This window comes from Tachysurus vachellii, chromosome 8 (assembly GCF_030014155.1).
Source record: "Tachysurus vachellii isolate PV-2020 chromosome 8, HZAU_Pvac_v1, whole genome shotgun sequence".
Lineage (NCBI taxonomy): Eukaryota > Metazoa > Chordata > Actinopteri > Siluriformes > Bagridae > Tachysurus > Tachysurus vachellii.
In genome coordinates, this window is record NC_083467.1 from 26,959,989 (window position 1) to 26,978,601 (window position 18,613).

The 18,613-nt window shown below is 39.3% G+C and overlaps 3 protein-coding genes across 5 annotated transcripts in view; 2 read left to right on the forward strand and 1 right to left on the reverse strand.

The window, feature by feature from the left end:
* Positions 1–264: 264 nt before the first annotated feature.
* Positions 265–2,719, forward strand: adat3 (adenosine deaminase tRNA specific 3). The gene has a single exon (XM_060877098.1). It carries the CDS (start codon positions 606–608, stop codon positions 1,626–1,628), a length of 1,023 nt encoding a protein of 340 aa, XP_060733081.1. The 5' UTR covers positions 265–605; the 3' UTR covers positions 1,629–2,719.
* A 730-nt stretch (positions 2,720–3,449) lies between these two features.
* Positions 3,450–9,806, reverse strand: ormdl1 (ORMDL sphingolipid biosynthesis regulator 1). 3 transcript variants are annotated; one of them, XM_060877099.1, is made up of 4 exons: positions 9,676–9,806; positions 6,122–6,304; positions 4,546–4,697; positions 3,450–4,379 (listed from the first exon to the last, which is right to left on the reverse strand). In XM_060877099.1, exons 2-4 carry the CDS (start codon positions 6,293–6,295, stop codon positions 4,244–4,246), a joined length of 462 nt encoding a protein of 153 aa, XP_060733082.1. In that variant the 5' UTR covers positions 6,296–6,304; positions 9,676–9,806; the 3' UTR covers positions 3,450–4,243. The 3 variants fall into 3 exon arrangements, with proteins under 3 accessions (XP_060733082.1, XP_060733083.1, XP_060733085.1); XM_060877100.1 differs by having other exon boundaries at positions 6,122–6,340; positions 9,676–9,731; XM_060877102.1 differs by having other exon boundaries at positions 9,681–9,703.
* Positions 9,807–10,045: 239 nt separating this feature from the next.
* Positions 10,046–18,613, forward strand: part of pms1 (PMS1 homolog 1, mismatch repair system component) — a 38,097-nt gene continuing 29,529 nt past the window's right edge. The window contains exons 1-5 of the mRNA XM_060877103.1: positions 10,046–10,157; positions 14,493–14,635; positions 15,747–15,929; positions 16,232–16,334; positions 18,033–18,196. Of these exons, the coding sequence (XP_060733086.1) occupies positions 14,504–14,635; positions 15,747–15,929; positions 16,232–16,334; positions 18,033–18,196 (582 nt within the window). The 5' untranslated portion in view covers positions 10,046–10,157; positions 14,493–14,503. The remainder of the gene's footprint in view (positions 10,158–14,492; positions 14,636–15,746; positions 15,930–16,231; positions 16,335–18,032; positions 18,197–18,613) is intronic.

Consider the following 18,613-nt stretch of genomic DNA (forward strand, 5'->3'; position numbering starts at 1 on the left):
CTCCTCTTTGATTGGCTGTTCGCTCGAATACCGTAAGACGATTGGATAACACATAACATAGCCAGCCAATACGCAAAGAGAACAGAACCGATCCTATTACAAGAGGCGGGCTCTGACGGAATACGGGTGGGGTTAAAACGGTGACAGATACACCGATGTTCCGACGTGCAACATTTTATAAAGTGTTCCGCTTAATAAAGTGGACATTTTGCAGTTAACTTAGATATCGTATATAGATCGTATTAGATATCAGTAAGTAAACGTATTAGGAAATATTTATTATTATTATTATGATGTTTTTGTGTTTTTTTTTTTTTAAACTACGAGTTCAAATTCTTTTGAAAAGTCTGGAACCTTGAACCGTTCACTTTGTTTCTAGGGGTTCATAAAATGCTGCCGGACGACACTCGCATGGAGGGATTTATATTTTAGAATAAACAGCTTAGTTTTTATGTTATTTATCAGCAGTGTTTAAATGGTTTTATTTATTAACTTATTTTAGCGGTTATTCAGGTTGAAAATATGAAAACAAGAGACTGCAGATTTTTCTAGAAGGATTAAAAAAAGTCCCCAAACTGAAGAGCAGCTTTAAGTGAAAGTGTGAAATGGAGCCTGAGAGTAAAAAGAGAAAAGGGATGAAGTTTGATCCAGAGGTCCTTCCTGTCCTGTCAGATGAAATGTGTGAGGATGTGAAACTGCTGGACGCTTTCGCTGCACCCATCACCGATAAACGCCAAACATCTCGTCTGGTCAGAGATCTGTCTGTGGTCCGTCCTCTAGCAGATCTCCAGCATATTAAAAGAGTGAGAGCTTGTAAGGACAAGAGCAGTCCTCATGCGTTAGAAGTGATCGTTTGTCTCGTTACCGATGTCTCAGTCACCGCCTTCACGGGACAAACTCAGCATCCATCCCTGACCGATCTCCTGAACTCGAAAGACTTTAACGTCGAAGGCTTGGGAGAACCTTTCCTGGTCCGAATCCCAGCCCGAGCCCCTTTAACCCGGCCACAGTTTGAGCGAGCGAGCCGTCATTGGCCGACGTCCTTCCACGAGGACAAACAGGTCACGCTGGGTTTGAAGGGAGAGCTCTTTACGTCCAGCCAGAAAGCAAAAATCCAGGAATACATGACGGCCGCCGTAGACGCTGCAAGATCCGGACGTGAGGAGGGAATGGACGCCATGGGCGCCGTGATCGTTGACCCGAAATCAGGACGGATCATCGCCGTAGGTCACGACCTGACCCGAGATCATCCTCTGCACCATGCTGTGATGGTGTGTATCGACCTCGTGGCCTGGGCACAAGGAGGTGGTGCGTATTGCTACAGGAAACACCCAGCGTGCAGATACACTGTCTCAGACCCACAGCTCTCCTCAGCGGCGTCTGAGGAAAGCGTCCAGCCGTACATCTGCACCGGGTACGAGCTGTACGTCACCAGAGAGCCGTGCGTGATGTGCGCCATGGCTCTAGTCCACTCGAGGATCAGCCGAGTTTTCTACGGCGCGAGTTCTCCAGATGGTGCTTTGGGCAGCAGGTTTAAAATTCACTGCCAGAAAGAACTGAATCACCACTTTGATGTTTATAAAGGAGTCATGAGACAGAGCTGTGAGGAACTGACTCTGTTACACTGACTCATTTCCTCAACACAGCTTTTAGTAAATGGATTTTCTTCATTTTAAATGTTATTTGGTTGTTAATTAAAGAGGAGTTTTGGCAAGGCTTAACTCTTTAACACAACTCTTTAATCTGTACATCCAGCAGCTTAAAATGAGGTCTTTAATAAAAGTTTGATATAGTTTAGCGTTTATGTAAATACTTCCTGCACCGAGCAAAATTCATATTATTTTTAAAAGAATATTGGTCACGTTGAATCCCTCAGGTATTAAATCATTTATTATTTTATAAATAAAACTTTTTTTTGTAGAGAAGTCAAAATTACATAAAGCGAGGGATAGACAGAGTATAAATTAATAAGAAATTGTGATCATAAGAGAACCAAAACAGCAGAAAAGCAACAAGTAATAGTAAAAGATGAGAGATATTTAAAGAAAGAAAAAGATAGAAAGATGGAATAGTAAAGACAGAACATTTAGGAAAAAACAAGAGAGAAAGAGAATCCCAGAAAAACAGACAGAGGGGGAAAAAGAATAAAAAACAAAAAGGATAATAAAAAAAAGTGAAGGATGAATTAAAACAGGAAATTGTGGGAAGTAAAGGAAGAAAAGGAGAGAATCAGAAACAAAGACAAGAAATAAAAAGTGTCTGCAGAAGGAGAAGAAAGATGAATAAAGAGTTATAAATGTAATACTTTCATACAAGAGAAAATTAATGATCAGGAAAAAAAGAAATAAAGGAAGGAAAAAAATAAAGGGATAAAGAAATGACAGTGATTGAGAGAGAACGTGTGTGTGTGGGTTTAAAGCGGAGCTGCTGATTGGTCAGAAATAAAAACCCACTATGATGTCACAAGAAATCAGTTTTAACGTTGCGTTCGCGTTTGTTGATGTTAAAAGTGTTCCATGTGGAAAAACCATAAAACTTTGAGCAAAGTTCACGTGTGAAAGCTTCTGTATCGTACAGTGAATACAGAACAACTCTGGATTCTGATCAGTCAGATTGTTTTTTTTATATTAACATTGATAAATATTATGTAACTGACATTTCATACACAAACCATTTGATTTGTTTTTCTGCCCAGACAACCAACGATAATTAGTGAGGGAGGTGTTGTGTTGCCATGGTAACATGCAGACTGTATTAAGTGTCGTACCGGTTTCAGTGCAATTAAGACACTTATTTTGCTTTAAAAGTTTATAAGGAAAGAGGAAGAGAAAGACAGTCAGACAGGGAGAGGGAGACAGAGAAAGACACACACAGTCAGACAGAGAGAGGGAGACAGAATGAGAGACACAGAGAGGCACAGTCAGACAGAGGGAGAGACAAGCAGAGAGAGAGTGACAGAGACGGTCAGACAGAGCGAGAGTGAGGGAGGGAGAGAGAGTTAGACAGAGTGAGAGAGAAAGACAGTCAGACAGAGTGAGAAGGAGAGAGAGACCGATAGAGACCGTCAGACAGAGAGGGAGACAGACAGGGGGGAGAGATATACAAAGAGGGGAAGAGACACAGTCAGACAGAGAGACACAGAGAGGGAGAGATGGAGAGAGAGAGAGACAGTCAGACAGAGAGAGGGAGAGAGAGACAGTCAGACAGAGAGAGGGAGAGATGGAGAGAGAGAGACAGTCAGAGAGAGAGAGAGAAAGACACACACAGTCAGACAGAGAGATGGAGAGAGAGAGAGACAGTCAGAGAGTGGGAGAGAGACACACACACACAGTCAGAGAGAGGGAGAGAGAGACAGAGAGAGGGAGAGACACACACACACACACACACAGTCAGAGAGAGGGAGAGAGAGACAGAGAGAGGGAGAGACACACACACACACACACACACAGTCAGAGAGCACAAATAAGCCTTTATTAGACACAGGGTTTGTTTGAGCTCCAGTTAATACCATGAATAACAGAGCTGCTGAAACAGATCTCTGCTCATCGAGAGATTCACAGTTACGTCTTAATAAACGAGCACATGGACTGGAACGAGTACATAAACATCATCAGACTCGGATCAGTAAACATTAAAACCTTGTTAATGCAGCTTTCCTTATTCGCATAAACCTGATGCAGGACCTATCAAAATACTTCATCTAACAAACACCCCCCCCCAAAACAAACAAACAAACAAACAAACAAACAAAAAATCATGCAAGTCTTTATTTTTTTTTCTCTCTCTCTTTCTTCTTTGTAAATACCGACACGCTGAAAAGACGACAGGACTCTTATAAAGAATCATTTGTTTTTAAAAACCTTTAGAAATCAAACAAAAGCCTTAAATTAGTGCAGACCTACAAACACAAACAAAACTAAACAAAACAAATCCAACACCACCTCAGCTGTGAAACCCAGGCCAGCCCAGATCCATGAGGGAGTCGAAAGAAAGGAAATTAAATATTTACTTATTTAATTTAGTGCTTGAGGCGTCGTCGTTTACGTCCCGAGGTGCAGCTGGGCAAAGACAGACTACACGTAATTACACTCTGTACAAAAACTGTCTCCGGCGTCCTGACGGGTGACACGGGGCAGAGAGAGAGAGAGAGACAGGGAGAGAGACAGAGAGAGAGAGAGAGAGAGAGAGAGAGAGAGAGAGAGAGACAGAGAGGCGTTTCCTCGGTGTGGTTCCCCCTGGATGATTAATACTTGTTGATTCCGAAGAGTCTGACTCCGTGGAGCTGTGGTAGTTTGGGGATGAGGACGCTCAGCAGGGACGCGGTGTTTATCACGAAATGAGCCGTGTCGTACTTGGTGTAGAAACTTGTCAGGAAATATCTGAAGGAGATGAAATGTTTGAGATGTTTGTGGTTATCTTTTTGTGCCCTGGTTTTCCTGAGCATTAGGTATCACTTAAGATAAAAAAAAACTGAGGGAAAATACAACTCATTTTAAACTGTGTTTTGGGAGAGAGGGGAAAAAAAGAGAGGACACAAATACGTACAAAATGATGGGTGAGATTGTGAAGAACTTTCTGGATGATGTGAACTGCACGCCGTAATCCAGCTGTTCCCAGTGTGTGAGGAGTCTGGCTTTGCCCTGGTCCGGAGTCTCGAACGGTGTCCCTTTTACCGCATGCATGAACACGTACATTCCCTAAAAGAGATCACAGCAAACTGTCAGAGAGCACGTCTTCAACCGAAAGGAACGAAGGAGACTTTGCCGACATGTAGGGCCTTTTTACACCTGGTCACTTCGTGTGTTGTCTCTGATCCGATAGCTATCTGATTTGTTAAAACTGTTCCATTTACATTAGACCACATAAATGCGTCTCGGCGAATCGGATATCGATCCGATCTTTCTACTCCCGCCCAAAATGCTAATATATTTTACCTCATTTCTGGGGTAATTGAAACGGAACACACTTTGGTGTTTGTGGTTTTCAGAGTGTAATCAAAAAGAAGACGAAAAAACTCATTACAACGTTTATGCTACAAAAAACAGCGTTTACTGTTTGCTGCATTTTCGCTGGCAGCAGCAGCGCATTTTAAGACCCGACAAGACACCTGGGTGAAAGATCACCTGAGTGACGTAGTTCTGTTTGGGAGGAGTTTAGTGCTGACGTATGTGGCTTGAACAACCACATTCATTTACACCTGTCCAGTTTCATCTGAAACGCGTCCCAGACCACCTCCTGAAGGGGTTTGTACCGTCGGATTTATATCCGTCTCCAAAACGTTTCAGAGGGCATTTAGACCTGCAAAGCAAACTTATTGTTTCTTTATGGTTCTTTTAATTGAATAATTTCCTGCCAGGATGAAGGAAGAGTAAAGAGATATTTTAGAGGTTCTTGTAGTATTAAAGCAATAGAAATAAAGCAATTAACTGTCAACAAAAACAGATATTAAGGGGTCCTAAGCAATGAGATGAGAACTCCAGGATTTTCTTTAGTGAGACATTAAAAAAAAATCCCTCATACGTATTTCTTGAGTAAAAGAGATTTACAGCTAGTCTTTGAAATCCAGCAAATTAACTGACACAAATCTATTAAACACTGATATACAAGGCTAGGAGCACATCGGGAACAAAGGCCTCCAGTTGTTAATCGACATGCAATGGGTTTAAAAAAAAGTTTATTAAAAAAATTAATAATAATAAATTAAAAAAAATAAAAAAAATCATGCACTGGGTCTCCATTTATTTATTTTTTCCCCTTACATCATGGCTCTTGGCTTAGCTCCGCCCCCTTTGCCTCGACAGGAACTCACAAAGAGCTTACAAACTGCTTTTTAACAAAACAGGATTGTTATATGGAGCTAAATATGGCAGGAAACTTGGCTGCCTGCGTCACGTCGACGTCTCGCCTCTCTGTCTGTGTGGGAGTCAGTAATCATGCAGCATTACATTTACAGCATTTAGCAGATGCCCTTATCCAGAGCGACTTACAGCTTGGTGGACGTAGGAATCGAACTCACAACCTTCTGATTGGTAGGCCAACACCTTAACCACTAGGCTACCACATCCCACGAGCATGCACCGACTGTTCAGAGACAAAATGCTGCAAATCATGGAGAACTTACCAAGTTGTGAATAACGTTTGTGAGAGTCCACACGACCGGAACGCTGAAGAAAGGAATGCTTAAGAGCACGATGTGGAGCATTCCGACGCCGAGCGCGTACGTCAGCCAGATCCCCCGACTGTTCATGACTCGAGTGTTTGGGTTTCCCTCGCTGTGGGCTACACCAACATTCATCCTGACCTCCTGAGGAACATCACGACCAGGTTATTAGCACGACGTCTAAAAACAAGAGCATGTACACCAGATTGTGTAGAATTCTGCACTCTGATTGGTCAAAAGGTGTTGATTAGTTCTCCAATCACAACGCCGCAGGTTTATATTAACATGCTATTGTTTCTATAGCGACAGCTCGAAACCGTTTCCGCAGACAACCCTCATAATCTACATCCGATAAACACTTTTCTGTTTAAGGAGACGTTTAAATAATATTTTTAAATATTTTCTCAAAGGAGACTCCAGATGAAGCTCGAGATTACGCTTCTTCAAATCAATTTTTAAATCTTTTAGTTTATCGTCAAGAGAGAGAGCAAACAAAGAAAGGCTAATGAGGGAAAGACAGTTTATAGCTTCTACAACGGACCGGGAACTTGTTCTGCGGATGTTACGCGACATGTGACCGATGCTTCCTTCATTAAATCGAAGTTTCTGTAGACAAACATTTCTAATCGTTCTGGCGATGAAGATCAGTGCGAGAGAACACAGACTTCTCTAGTTTAAAAAAATAAATAAATAAAAATAATCCAAAATAAAAAGAATCTACAGATGTGTTTTTAAATACTAACTCTAACATTATCCAACATAGTGAAATGCGCTCAGATTGTCTGGGTCACGAAGAGTAAAATAAATAAAAAATAAAAAAGAATTACAAATGAGAAAAATAGAGTCAGAATTAAAATAAAAAAATGGAATCATGGGTAAAAAAAAAAAATTAAGCAAAAAGGAAAAAAATTACAACTTTTTTTTTTTCCTTTCCTTCCTCGTCTAGGGAAAATACGTTACGTACGGTCGAGCTGAGCGATACGACGATATAACAGCAATATCGTGATGAATGATGTCAGGATACAATTGTTGGTATTGTGAGGGTTAAAAAAGGGGAAAAAAATAATAATAATCATCTACAAAACTACAGATTAAAACAAACGTATTTTATTGGATGCTGATTTTATTTTTTTAAACCACACTTTCATATAATGACCATGAAGGAAAAGATTTTTTTTCCTTAAATAAAATATTACGTAAAATATTTATTAGGTGCGTATGCAACAATTTATTTGTAAAACAATTACACCATGTCCTTTTCTAAATATATAATAAAAAAATAATAAATAATAATAATAATAATGATAATAATATTGTGTATTATCTTTTGTGTATTATCTTTTGTTTTAATATTGTGCAGATCAATAATAATAATTGTGATGATGGAAAACTATTATTTTATAGTTATTTTTACAAGATTTTTTTTCCTTAAAGAAAGGAAAGCAATTCTCTCATGCAGAAGTAGAAGGTGAGCAGAAAACTGAGTTTAAATCTAAAAATGTCCAAGATCGTGACAACAAAAAAAGAATTCAGGCAAATTGTCTGAATTCTTTTGTATTTGTTTATTTATTCATTTATGAGATGATAATGTAAGTGGTACACATAATTTAAGGAAGAAAAAAAATGACACCATGACCTTTTATTTCATGGGAGAAAAAAAATCGGTACGGAAAATTCTCTCAAAACGCGCGTGATAAATTTTCAGTTCTGATGCAGCACTTTCGTTTTGCTGTCAGTTTGTTACCTAAATTATTTATTGTGATGCGTATCGTGTATCGTGACGTGATATTTTTGTCGACTGGCCCAGCACGAATGTACAGAAATTATTCATGAAGAGTGTGTGTACATTTTCTAGCATGTACATCTTAATTAAAACAGACAAGCAGAAGATTTTTCCCATAATCCCATAAGATATAGAATTAACAGACAGGATCGATGCGTCTCCAGGTCAGAACAACCCTGATGTTAAAACGCAGAAGGCCAAAGACAAAGAAAACAACTTTTTGCTCTCAAAATTACGAAACAAACACACACATAACCTGCATCTCTGAACACGTGACCAAACCAAGCATTTATATAAACCAGCATCAGCACCTGACTTCTAAACTATTCGGACAAATCTATTTTATTCCAAGTAAAAACTTTTCTTCCTTCTTCGTGTCATTCAACAGGCAGCGATCATACAGAATTAACAAAGATGCAAATTTCTGTGCAACGTGACGACATTACGAGCAGGTTTCTTTTTGTTTTAATTCAACACAACTTTACCGTTCCAGCAGTGGAACGCACGTGATTGTCCTCTCTGGTCTACATGACCCACTTCGGCTGGCTTGTTTGTCAGTTTTTAGATGCAAAGTTCACAAACCATCTGTATCTGTCTGCTCATCACCGCACCTCTTACACAACCACAACACAGCTGATAAGATTTACACAGTCAGATCTGAGCAGATGCCACGTTTCACACATCTGCTCTTCCTTCTCTCACACTCACGACACAACAGATTGTAAAGAAATTATGCAAAAAAAAATTAAAAATAAAAAAATTACACAAGTTTATACTTAACATTTCTGGTTTGTTGGTGTTGATAAATAAACAATAAAACAACATTTATTTTCTAGCTGTAAAAGTACGAGACACACAAAAGGAGACTTAAACTGAAAAAATAATTATTATTTTTAATAATATTATTAATAAATATTAATTTAATAAATATAATATAATATAGAATATTAATATAATATAATAAAATCTAGACTGGCTTATTTAAATAGATAAAATAGCAAACGGATAAAATTAAGATAATGTTGCATCATGATGCTTTATCTGATTTTAATCTCTTAAAAAAAATAATAATAATAAAAAAAAATCTTAATTAAACGTTGACAAAATTAACTCACAAAGCGCTCGCGCACACAAACCTTATTAGAGACCCTATATTAATATTAACTAATAAACGAATTAATTCATTTAAAACGGTTCATGAACATCAGTGATTTTATATTAAACCAACACTTTTCTCGAGTGACGTGTATTTTTTAACCAGAACATCGCAAAGCATGTAAACGCAGACGCTACTTTACTGCTAGCTTTAGCTTAGCTTAGTGTTAGCTTGCGTGCTAATCCGTAGTTAGCACTAACGATAAACACTTTTACGTGATTTATATATTAGTTTGGGTTCGTTTTTCTATATTTATACAAGCTTTAATAAGTAAGTAATAGTAATAATAAATAAAATAAATCCACAGCCTTTAAAGTGAAGGAGAAAAAAAACAACAACAAACACCGTTAGACCGGCTGTGTCTCAATCCAATAGGCTGTTCTGACTGTTCACTCACTATGTAGTGCGCGAGAACGCGGATTAGGACACAGCCCACTGAGACTTATAGACACTAATCCAACACACACCAGTTGAATTGCTTACAGCTGCAGATGTAAATCAACGCCGACGTTAACGCGGGTGCAAAACAACGTAATTCTGCAAATGATTAAGTATATATATAACAAAAAACCGTACCTTACTCCGAAAAAAACCCCAGATGTGGTCGCCCCTACCCCTGTTGCTCCGTCCTGTCTGAGCCTAGGGTAGCACTGGGAAATAGCTTCAGGCGTGGACCCGCCCCCTACAAGTGTATCCTCCAATCACAACTCAGCACAAAGATCACTCGGGCAACGAAGTTCCCAAATACCTGCAAAATACTTAACATGTTGTATATTTTGAGCGTGTAAATCATAAATATATCGCTATTTTAATTTTTACGTTCAATTCTTGGACGTAGAAACAACGCTACACCTTTAATCCTGCGCTGTGATTGGTCTATCCACCTGCTAAAGATGATTGAACACCAGCGCAGCCAATCGAAGCTAAGAACCAGAAGATGATGTAAAAAAAAAAAAAGGCGCTTAATTGTGATAATTTTGGTGCTTTACTTCCGTGTAGTGGTTTGTCCTCGTTATTGCTGTATAAAATATAATCCAGGATTTCATCCTCGGGGAACTGTGAGTAATTTAACGATTAAAATAAAGTGTAATTATAGAATAAATGACTGCGTTTTGTTCTGTTGATTGGGATGATAAATGTATTGCACGCGCACACTGTTGTTTACCTCCATCACTGTATTAATGCACTGTGTAGGTCACTGACTGTAGTGTCTGTATTAATGCACTGTGTAGGTCACTGACTGTAGTGTCTGTATTAATGCACTGTGTAGGTCACTGACTGTAGTGTCTGTATTAATGCACTGTGTAGGTCACTGACTGTAGTGTCTGTATTAATGCACTGTGTAGGTCACTGACTGTAGTGTCTGTATTAATGCACTGTGTAGGTCACTGACTGTAGTTACTGTAATAATGCACTGTGTAGGTCACTGACTGTAGTCTATAGATACTGTATTAATGCACTGTGTAGATCACTGACTGTAGTGTCTGTATTAATGCACTGTGTAGGTCACTGACTGTAGTGTCTGTATTAATGCACTGTGTAGGTCACTGACTGTAGTGTCTGTATTAATGCACTGTGTAGGTCACTGACTGTAGTGTCTGTATTAATGCACTGTGTAGGTCACTGACTGTAGTGTCTGTATTAATGCACTGTGTAGGTCACTGACTGTAGTGTCTGTATTAATGCACTGTGTAGGTCACTGACTGTAGTTACTGTAATAATGCACTGTGTAGGTCACTGACTGTAGTGTCTGTATTAATGCACTGTGTAGGTCACTGACTGTAGTGTCTGTATTAATGCACTGTGTAGGTCACTGACTGTAGTGTCTGTATTAATGCACTGTGTAGGTCACTGACTGTAGTGTCTGTATTAATGCACTGTGTAGGTCACTGACTGTAGTGTCTGTATTAATGCACTGTGTAGGTCACTGACTGTAGTTACTGTAATAATGCACTGTGTAGGTCACTGACTGTAGTGTCTGTATTAATGCACTGTGTAGGTCACTGACTGTAGTGTCTGTATTAATGCACTGTGTAGGTCACTGACTGTAGTGTCTGTATTAATGCACTGTGTAGGTCACTGACTGTAGTGTCTGTATTAATGCACTGTGTAGGTCACTGACTGTAGTGTCTGTATTAATGCACTGTGTAGGTCACTGACTGTAGTGTCTGTATTAATGCACTGTGTAGGTCACTGACTGTAGTGTCTGTATTAATGCACTGTGTAGGTCACTGACTGTAGTCTATAGATACTGTATTAATGCACTGTGTAGGTCACTGACTGTAGTCTATAGATACTGTATTAATGCACTGTGTAGGTCACTGACTGTAGTCTATAGATACTGTATTAATGCACTGTGTAGGTCACTGACTGTAGTCTATAGATACTGTATTAATGCCCTTTGAATGTTACTGACTGTAGTGTCTGTATTAATGCACTGTGTAGGTCACTGACTGTAGTTACTGTAATAATGCACTGTGTAGGTCACTGACTGTAGTCTATAGATACTGTATTAATGCACTGTGTAGATCACTGACTGTAGTTACTGTAATAATGCACTGTGAAGGTCACTGACTGTAGTCTATAGATACTGTATTAATGCACTGTGTAGATCACTGACTGTAGTCTATAGATACTGTATTAATGCACTGTGTAGATCCCTGTCTATAGATACTGTATTAATGCACTGTGTAGGTCACTGACTGTAGTCTATAGATACTGTATTAATGCACTGTGTAGGTCACTGACTGTAGTGTCTGTATTAATGCACTGTGTAGATCACTGACTGTAGTTACTGTATTAATGCACTGTGTAGGTCACTGACTGTAGTGTCTGTATTAATGCACTGTGTAGGTCACTGACTGTAGTCTATAGATACTGTATTAATGCACTGTGTAGGTCACTGACTGTAGTCTATAGATACTGTATTAATGCACTGTGTAGGTCACTGACTGTAGTGTCTGTATTAATGCACTGTGTAGGTCACTGACTGTAGTTACTGTAATAATGCACTGTGTAGGTCACTGACTGTAGTCTATAGATACTGTATTAATGCACTGTGTAGGTCACTGACTGTAGTGTCTGTATTAATGCACTGTGTAGGTCACTGACTGTAGTGTCTGTATTAATGCACTGTGTAGGTCACTGACTGTAGTGTCTGTATTAATGCACTGTGTAGGTCACTGACTGTAGTCTATAGATACTGTATTAATGCCCTTTGAATGTTACTGACTGTAGTGTCTGTATTAATGCCTGTGAACGCACTGAGACTGTAGTCTATAGATACTGTATTAATGCACTGTGTAGATCACTGTCTATAGATACTGTATTAATGCACTGTGTAGATCACTGTCTATAGATACTGTATTAATGCACTGTGTAGATCACTGTCTATAGATACTGTATTAATGCACTGTGTAGATCCCTGTCTATAGAAACTGTATTAATGCACTGTGTAGATCACTGTCTATAGATACTGTATTAATGCAGACTAATGAGACTGTAGTCTATTGGGTGCTGTGATTTCTATACCATGTCTAGATCAGTGGCACTACACCACAACAGATCAGCAGCTGGATCAGCCTGGTTTTAAAACACTTATGAGATGAAACACCTCAATAATTTATGTCTGTGTTTAAAGACTGAGACTGACACAGACCTGAGGATGAAGAGCAAACACTATGTATGAAGACTGACTGGGGTTTACTCTCTAACTCACAGGTTCTGAACCTTGGGGTAACCAGAGATGCAGATTATTGTGTTCGGTGCATATAAACTTGATTTCTGGAATAATTACGTAATCCATCATCATCATCATCATCATCATCATCATCATCATCATCATCATCATTATATTATCCTGTCCATTGATGATGAGGATGATAATGAAGATGATGATTATTTAATAACTATTAATACTACTAAAATAATTTTATTAGCCTTTATTCAGGTTGAGGTGAGAGCATTTACATCAATACATCGATTTAACAGACAGCGATCACGATGAACCAATAAACACAGACGATTATTATAGACAAAGGGCTGTTATACCACCAGTGTGTATAAATACAATATGTTTTAAATGTTAATAAATGCCTAGGCTAACAAAGTGATTTTTCTAGTTAATGGTATACTTTTAAAAGTACAACGTATCACTTATATGTCATAAAAATCTGAAAATAAAATGAAAAAATCTATTTTAGAATTTCTGTCAGTATTCTGAGCTACAAATTTATAATGTTTGAATTTTTCCCAGTACTCTGAGATGCTCAATTATAATTGACATACGAGTATTCAAATCAAATAATCATATTGAAGAGTTTCAGAGCAGATTTTGTGGTATGGTTATGAATCGAAGGCCTAAGGTTCGATACGTGAATCTGATTAAACTGATCAACCTTTTTTTAAATCTGTAATCTAAGCTGGTCAAAGCAGTTGCATCTCCAGGACTCATTATATGCGTGGAGTTCAGATTGGCTGCAAGTTACACACTCTGGCTCTTTTTACACCTGGTCACTTCATGTGTTGTCTCTGATCCGATAGCTATCTGATTTGTTAAAACTGTTCCATTTACATTAGGCCACATAAATGCGTCTCGGCGAATCGGATATCGATCTGATCTTTCTACTCCCGCCCAAAATGCTAATATATTTTACCTCATTTCTGGGGTAATTGAAACGGAACACACTTTGGTGTTTGCGGTTTTCAGAACGCAATCAAAAAGAAGACGAAAAAACTCGTTACGACGTTTATGTTACAAAAAACAGCGTTTACTGTTTGCTGTGTTTTCGCTGGTGGCAGCAGCGCATTTTAAGACCCGACGAGACACCTGGGTGAAAGATCACCTGCGAGTGACTTACTTCCGTTTGGGAGGAGTATAGCGCTGACGTATGTGGCTTGAACAACCACATTCATTTACACCTGGCCAGTTTCATCTGAAATGCGTCCCAGACCACCTCCTGAAGGGGTTTGTACCATCGGATTTATATCCGTCTCCAAAACGTTTCGGAGGGCATTTAGACCTGGTCTTTTTACCATCGGATAGCTATCTGATCACAGAAAACGCTGTAGCTGATTCCCTTGTAGGAATCAGCTACAGAAATGCGTTTGCATCGCAGACGATTGTGTGATTATGAAATCTTTCATGTCTTCACATTGTAATGCACCCAGTTGTACCGGACGGATAAACGGAAAGCAAAGCCGAGAGGTTTTTGTGATGTTCGGTTCTATTCATTTCAGGAAGCGCTCGATTAACCTTTTCACGTGTCGTGTTCACACTGCCGGTTTATTTTAAACTGATTTTAAAACAAACCTCTAAAAAATGCAGCAGATTTAAACAAGATGATTTGTGTCAGGACTCTAACGGAATGATCTCCTCTCCTCCTCCTCCTCAGCCGAATGAGGTATGAAGGCTCTTCCTCCCGACACCGTGCGCCTGCTGTCCAGCTCTCAGGCGATCACGTCTGTCGTAAGCGTCGTTAAGGAGCTGATCGAGAACTCGCTGGATGCCGGATCCACAAGCGTGGAAATAAAATTGGTAAATTCATGAATATGTAGAAAACCTCCGAGCAAAAACGTGCTCATAAAAACCAAATGATGGTGCAGTAGATTAGATCAGCAAACGTCTGCTTCTTTTTGTCTTCATTTTATTGCCCTTTCCTCATTCTTTCCTTTTTTTTGTAGTCTTTTGTTCACACCACTTAATATTGATTTTCAGGTTTTTATTAGGATTTAAATTTATTTTCTTTACAGGACTTGTGATTGAACAGAATAAAAGTTACAAATCTTTTCATTTTAAAATTGTCCTAAGTATTTTGAGATACTTCGTTATAATTTTAGAATGTTTCTTATATCGAATTATAATTTAGAAAACATAAAGCATTAGTCATAGTTTAAGTACTGAAAACAGGCTTTAATTAAAGGTGGGGTCTCCGTTGTTTGAAAGCCAACGTCGACATTTGAAAACACCAAAACAAACACGCCCCTAACTCAAATTGGTCCCACCCCTGTATAGCTCCGCCCACACATACATACATACATATTAGTTCTGTGTAACAAAGCAAAACCAACGTTACTCACCTATCGAGAAGGAAAAAAGCGCCTCGGCGTCTTAAGTAAAGTCGGTCACATATTCACAGATTGGAGTTTCCTGAGTCAATAACTCCTGAGCTAAACACTGTTACTGCACAAAACACGGTTGTAGCTGCGTCTCTACATTACTACGATAGAAAAGAGGTGTTATTTGTGTAGTAACAGTGTTTAGCTCAGGAGTTATTGACTCAGGAAACTCCAATCTGTGAATATGTGACCAACTTCCTGCTCCTTCAGTTCTCTCCAGCGCTGGAAAGCTGATCCTATATTAACCCGTCCTACTTCTTACCTTATCGTAAGTCTTTCTTCTCTTTCTTTCTTTGTTTTTATCCTCCATGTCAATGTTAAAACCGCTTTCTGCTAATGTCACACATGCGCACTGAACACTCTCTCCGCCCATATGGACAAGACACGCCCCTTTCTGCTCATTGGCTACACGTTAGTTTTGTTTTTGTTTTCTTTGCTGGCCCAACTCAGTTTTCTGAAGCGTTTCTCAAACAACGGAGACCCCACATTTAAGTGCAGTACTCAGTGAAACAGCTGTGTTTTAAATCTAGGAGAATCACGGTTTGGATCGTATCGAGGTGCGGGACAACGGCTCTGGAATCAAACCTGCTGATGCTCCTGTGATGGCGGTGAAACATTACACTTCTAAAATCTCATGTCACGAAGATCTGGAACGTCTTCACACGTACGGCTTTAGAGGAGAAGCTCTCGGGTCCATATGCGCCGTTTCCGAGGTGACAGACGTGTCGTTTGAACCCTTTTATAACCCTCAAGGATGATCGTGTCCTTAATAATCATCTGTCAAAAAGATTGTTTGGAATTTAGACCTTAAATCAATCCACACTTATTAAATTTGTATAAATGAATAAAATAAAAAGACAGGAAACCTCATAAGAACATGAAACCAGAAATCTAATTAAAAAACCTGATATTTGTGTAAAATTGTGTTCATTACATACAGATGGTTCATCTGTGTTTTTTTTATTATATAACCGTCAATAAAAATCAATGTTATATAGATTTTTTTAACCTCCAGGTCGTTATCACCACCAAAACAGCCGACGATGACGTCAGCACTCAGTATACGCTTGACTTCAAGGGGTGTGTGGTCTCGCAGCGGCCCTCGCACCTCGGGCAAGGTAAACGTTTAGGAAATTTAAATATTAAAGAAATAACATATACAGTGGTGTGAAAAAGTGTTGGCCCCCTTCCTGATTTTTTTTATTTTTTTTGCACGTTTGTCACACTTTAATGTTTCAGATCTTCAAATAAATTAAATTATTATTTAAAGATAATAAACGAGTAAACACAACATGCAGTTTTTAAATGAAGGTTTTTATTATTAAAGGAAAACAAAATCCAAACCTACATGGCCCTGTGTGAGAAAAGTGTTTGCCCCTAAACCTAATAACCGGTTGGTCCAGCGTTAACAGCAAGAACTGCAGTCAGGCGTTTGTGAAAACTTGCAATGAGTCTGTTACAGCTGAGGCTGTGGAGGAATTTTGGTCCACTGGCCTTTATAGAATTGTTGTAATTCAGTCACATTGGAGGGTTTTCGAGCATGAACCTTCTTTTTAAGGTCATGCCACAGCATCTCAATAGGATTCAGGTCAGGACTTTGACTCGGCCGCTCCAAAGCCTTCATGTTGTTTTTCTTCAGCCATTCAGAGGTGGACTTGCTGGTGTGTTTTGGATCATTGTCCTGCTGCAGAACCCAAGTTCACTTCAGCTTGAGGTCACGAACAGAAGGCCGCACATCGTCCTACAGGATTTTTTGGTAGACAGCTGAATTCATGGTTCCATTTATCACAGCAAGTCTGCCAGGTCCTGAAGCAGCAAAACAGCCTCAGACCATCACACTTCCACCACCATGTTTTACTGTTAATATGATGTTTTTTTTTTCTGAAATGCAGTGTTACTTTTACACCAGATGTAACGGGACACACATCTTCCAAAAAGTTTAACTTTTGTCTCGTCAGTCCACACAGTATTTTCCCAAAAGTCTTGTGGATCATCAAGATGTTTTCAGGTAAATCTGAGACGTGCCTTTATGTTCTTTTTGCTCAGCAGCGTCTTAGAACTCTGCCATGCAGGCCATTTTATCCCAGTCTCTTTCTTATGGTGGAGTCATGAACACTGACCTTAACCGAGGCAAATGAGGCCTGCAGTTCTTTGGATGTTGTTGTGGGGTCTTTTGTGACATCATGGATGAGTCGTTGCTGCGCTCTTGGGGTAATTTTGCTCGGCCGGCCGCTCCTGGGAAGGTTCACCGCTGTTCTATATTTTCACCATTTGTGTATAACGGCTCTCACTGTGGTTCGCTGGAGTCCCAAAGCTTTAGAAATGGCTTTATAACCTTTTCCAGACTGATAGATCTCAAGTACTTTCTTTCTCATTTGTTCCTGAATTTCTTTGGATCTCGGCATGATGTGTAGCTTTTGAGGATCTTTTGCTCTACTTCACTTTGTCAGTCAGCTCTTATTTAAGTGATTTCTTGATCGTGAACAGATGTGACAGTAATCAGGCCTGGGTGTGGCTAGAGACATTGTACTCAGGTGTGATAAACCACAGTTATGTTATGTTTTAACAGGGGGGCAAATACTTTTTCACACAGGGCCGTGTAGGTTTGGGTTTTGTTTTCCCTTAATAATAAAAACTTCATTTAAAAACTGCATGTTGTGTTTATTCGTGTTATCTTTGTCTAATATTTAAATTTGTTTGATGATCTGAAACATTAAAGTGTGACAAACGTGCAAAATAATAAAATATCAGGAAGGGTGCCAACACTTTTTCACACCACTGTAGAACCAATGAAATATCCTGGTATCTTCCCACAGGTACCACAGTGTGTGCGCTGAAACTGTTCAAGAACCTCCCTGTCAGGAGGCAGTATTACTCCAACAGTAAGAAGTGTAAAGACGAGCTGAAGAAGGTGCAGGATCTGCTCATGGCGTACGCCCTCATCAAGCCTGAGCTGAGGGTCGTGTTCACACACAATAAGGTTTGGATCACATCCATCCAGAGTGATTAGAGAAAGCTAGTCGGTGTCTGTAATCAAAGATCAAAGATGACACAAATGATACATACCGCTTGGAAAATTATAGGAGTGAAAGAATTGACACCATTATAAACTATGTACGAACATGGCACTGTAAGACACGCCGAGAGGATTGTCTGGGATTTTTCCCATGTTTTGAATATGGAGTATGAGTTGTTGCCTTCTGGCAGGAGGTTCAGAGTTCCTCTCTGCAGATTAAATAGATTTAAAAACTTTTATCCCAGCGTCGGTGAAGCTGTTAAACAGGGGAAGGACGTAGTTGCTATTTTATGTATTCAATATCTTGTGAATTGTAACTGTCTAATGTGTGTACTGTATAATTGCAGCATGGGTGATGGCCCAAGACAAATTTCCCTACTG

Excerpts from the sequence above, each read along its gene's own strand:
- adat3 (XM_060877098.1), top strand. The coding sequence starts at position 606 with ATGGAGCCTGAGAGTAAAAAGAGAAAAGGGATGAAGTTTGATCCAGAG.
- ormdl1 (XM_060877099.1), bottom strand. The coding sequence starts at position 6,295 with ATGAATGTTGGTGTAGCCCACAGCGAGGGAAACCCAAACACTCGAGTC. Across the intron at positions 4,698-6,121 it reads CAAACGTTATTCACAACTTG|GGAATGTACGTGTTCATGCA; the intron begins GTAAGTTCTCCA and ends GATCTCTTTTAG. Across the intron at positions 4,380-4,545 it reads ACAATCTCACCCATCATTTT|ATATTTCCTGACAAGTTTCT; the intron begins GTACGTATTTGT and ends CATCTCCTTCAG.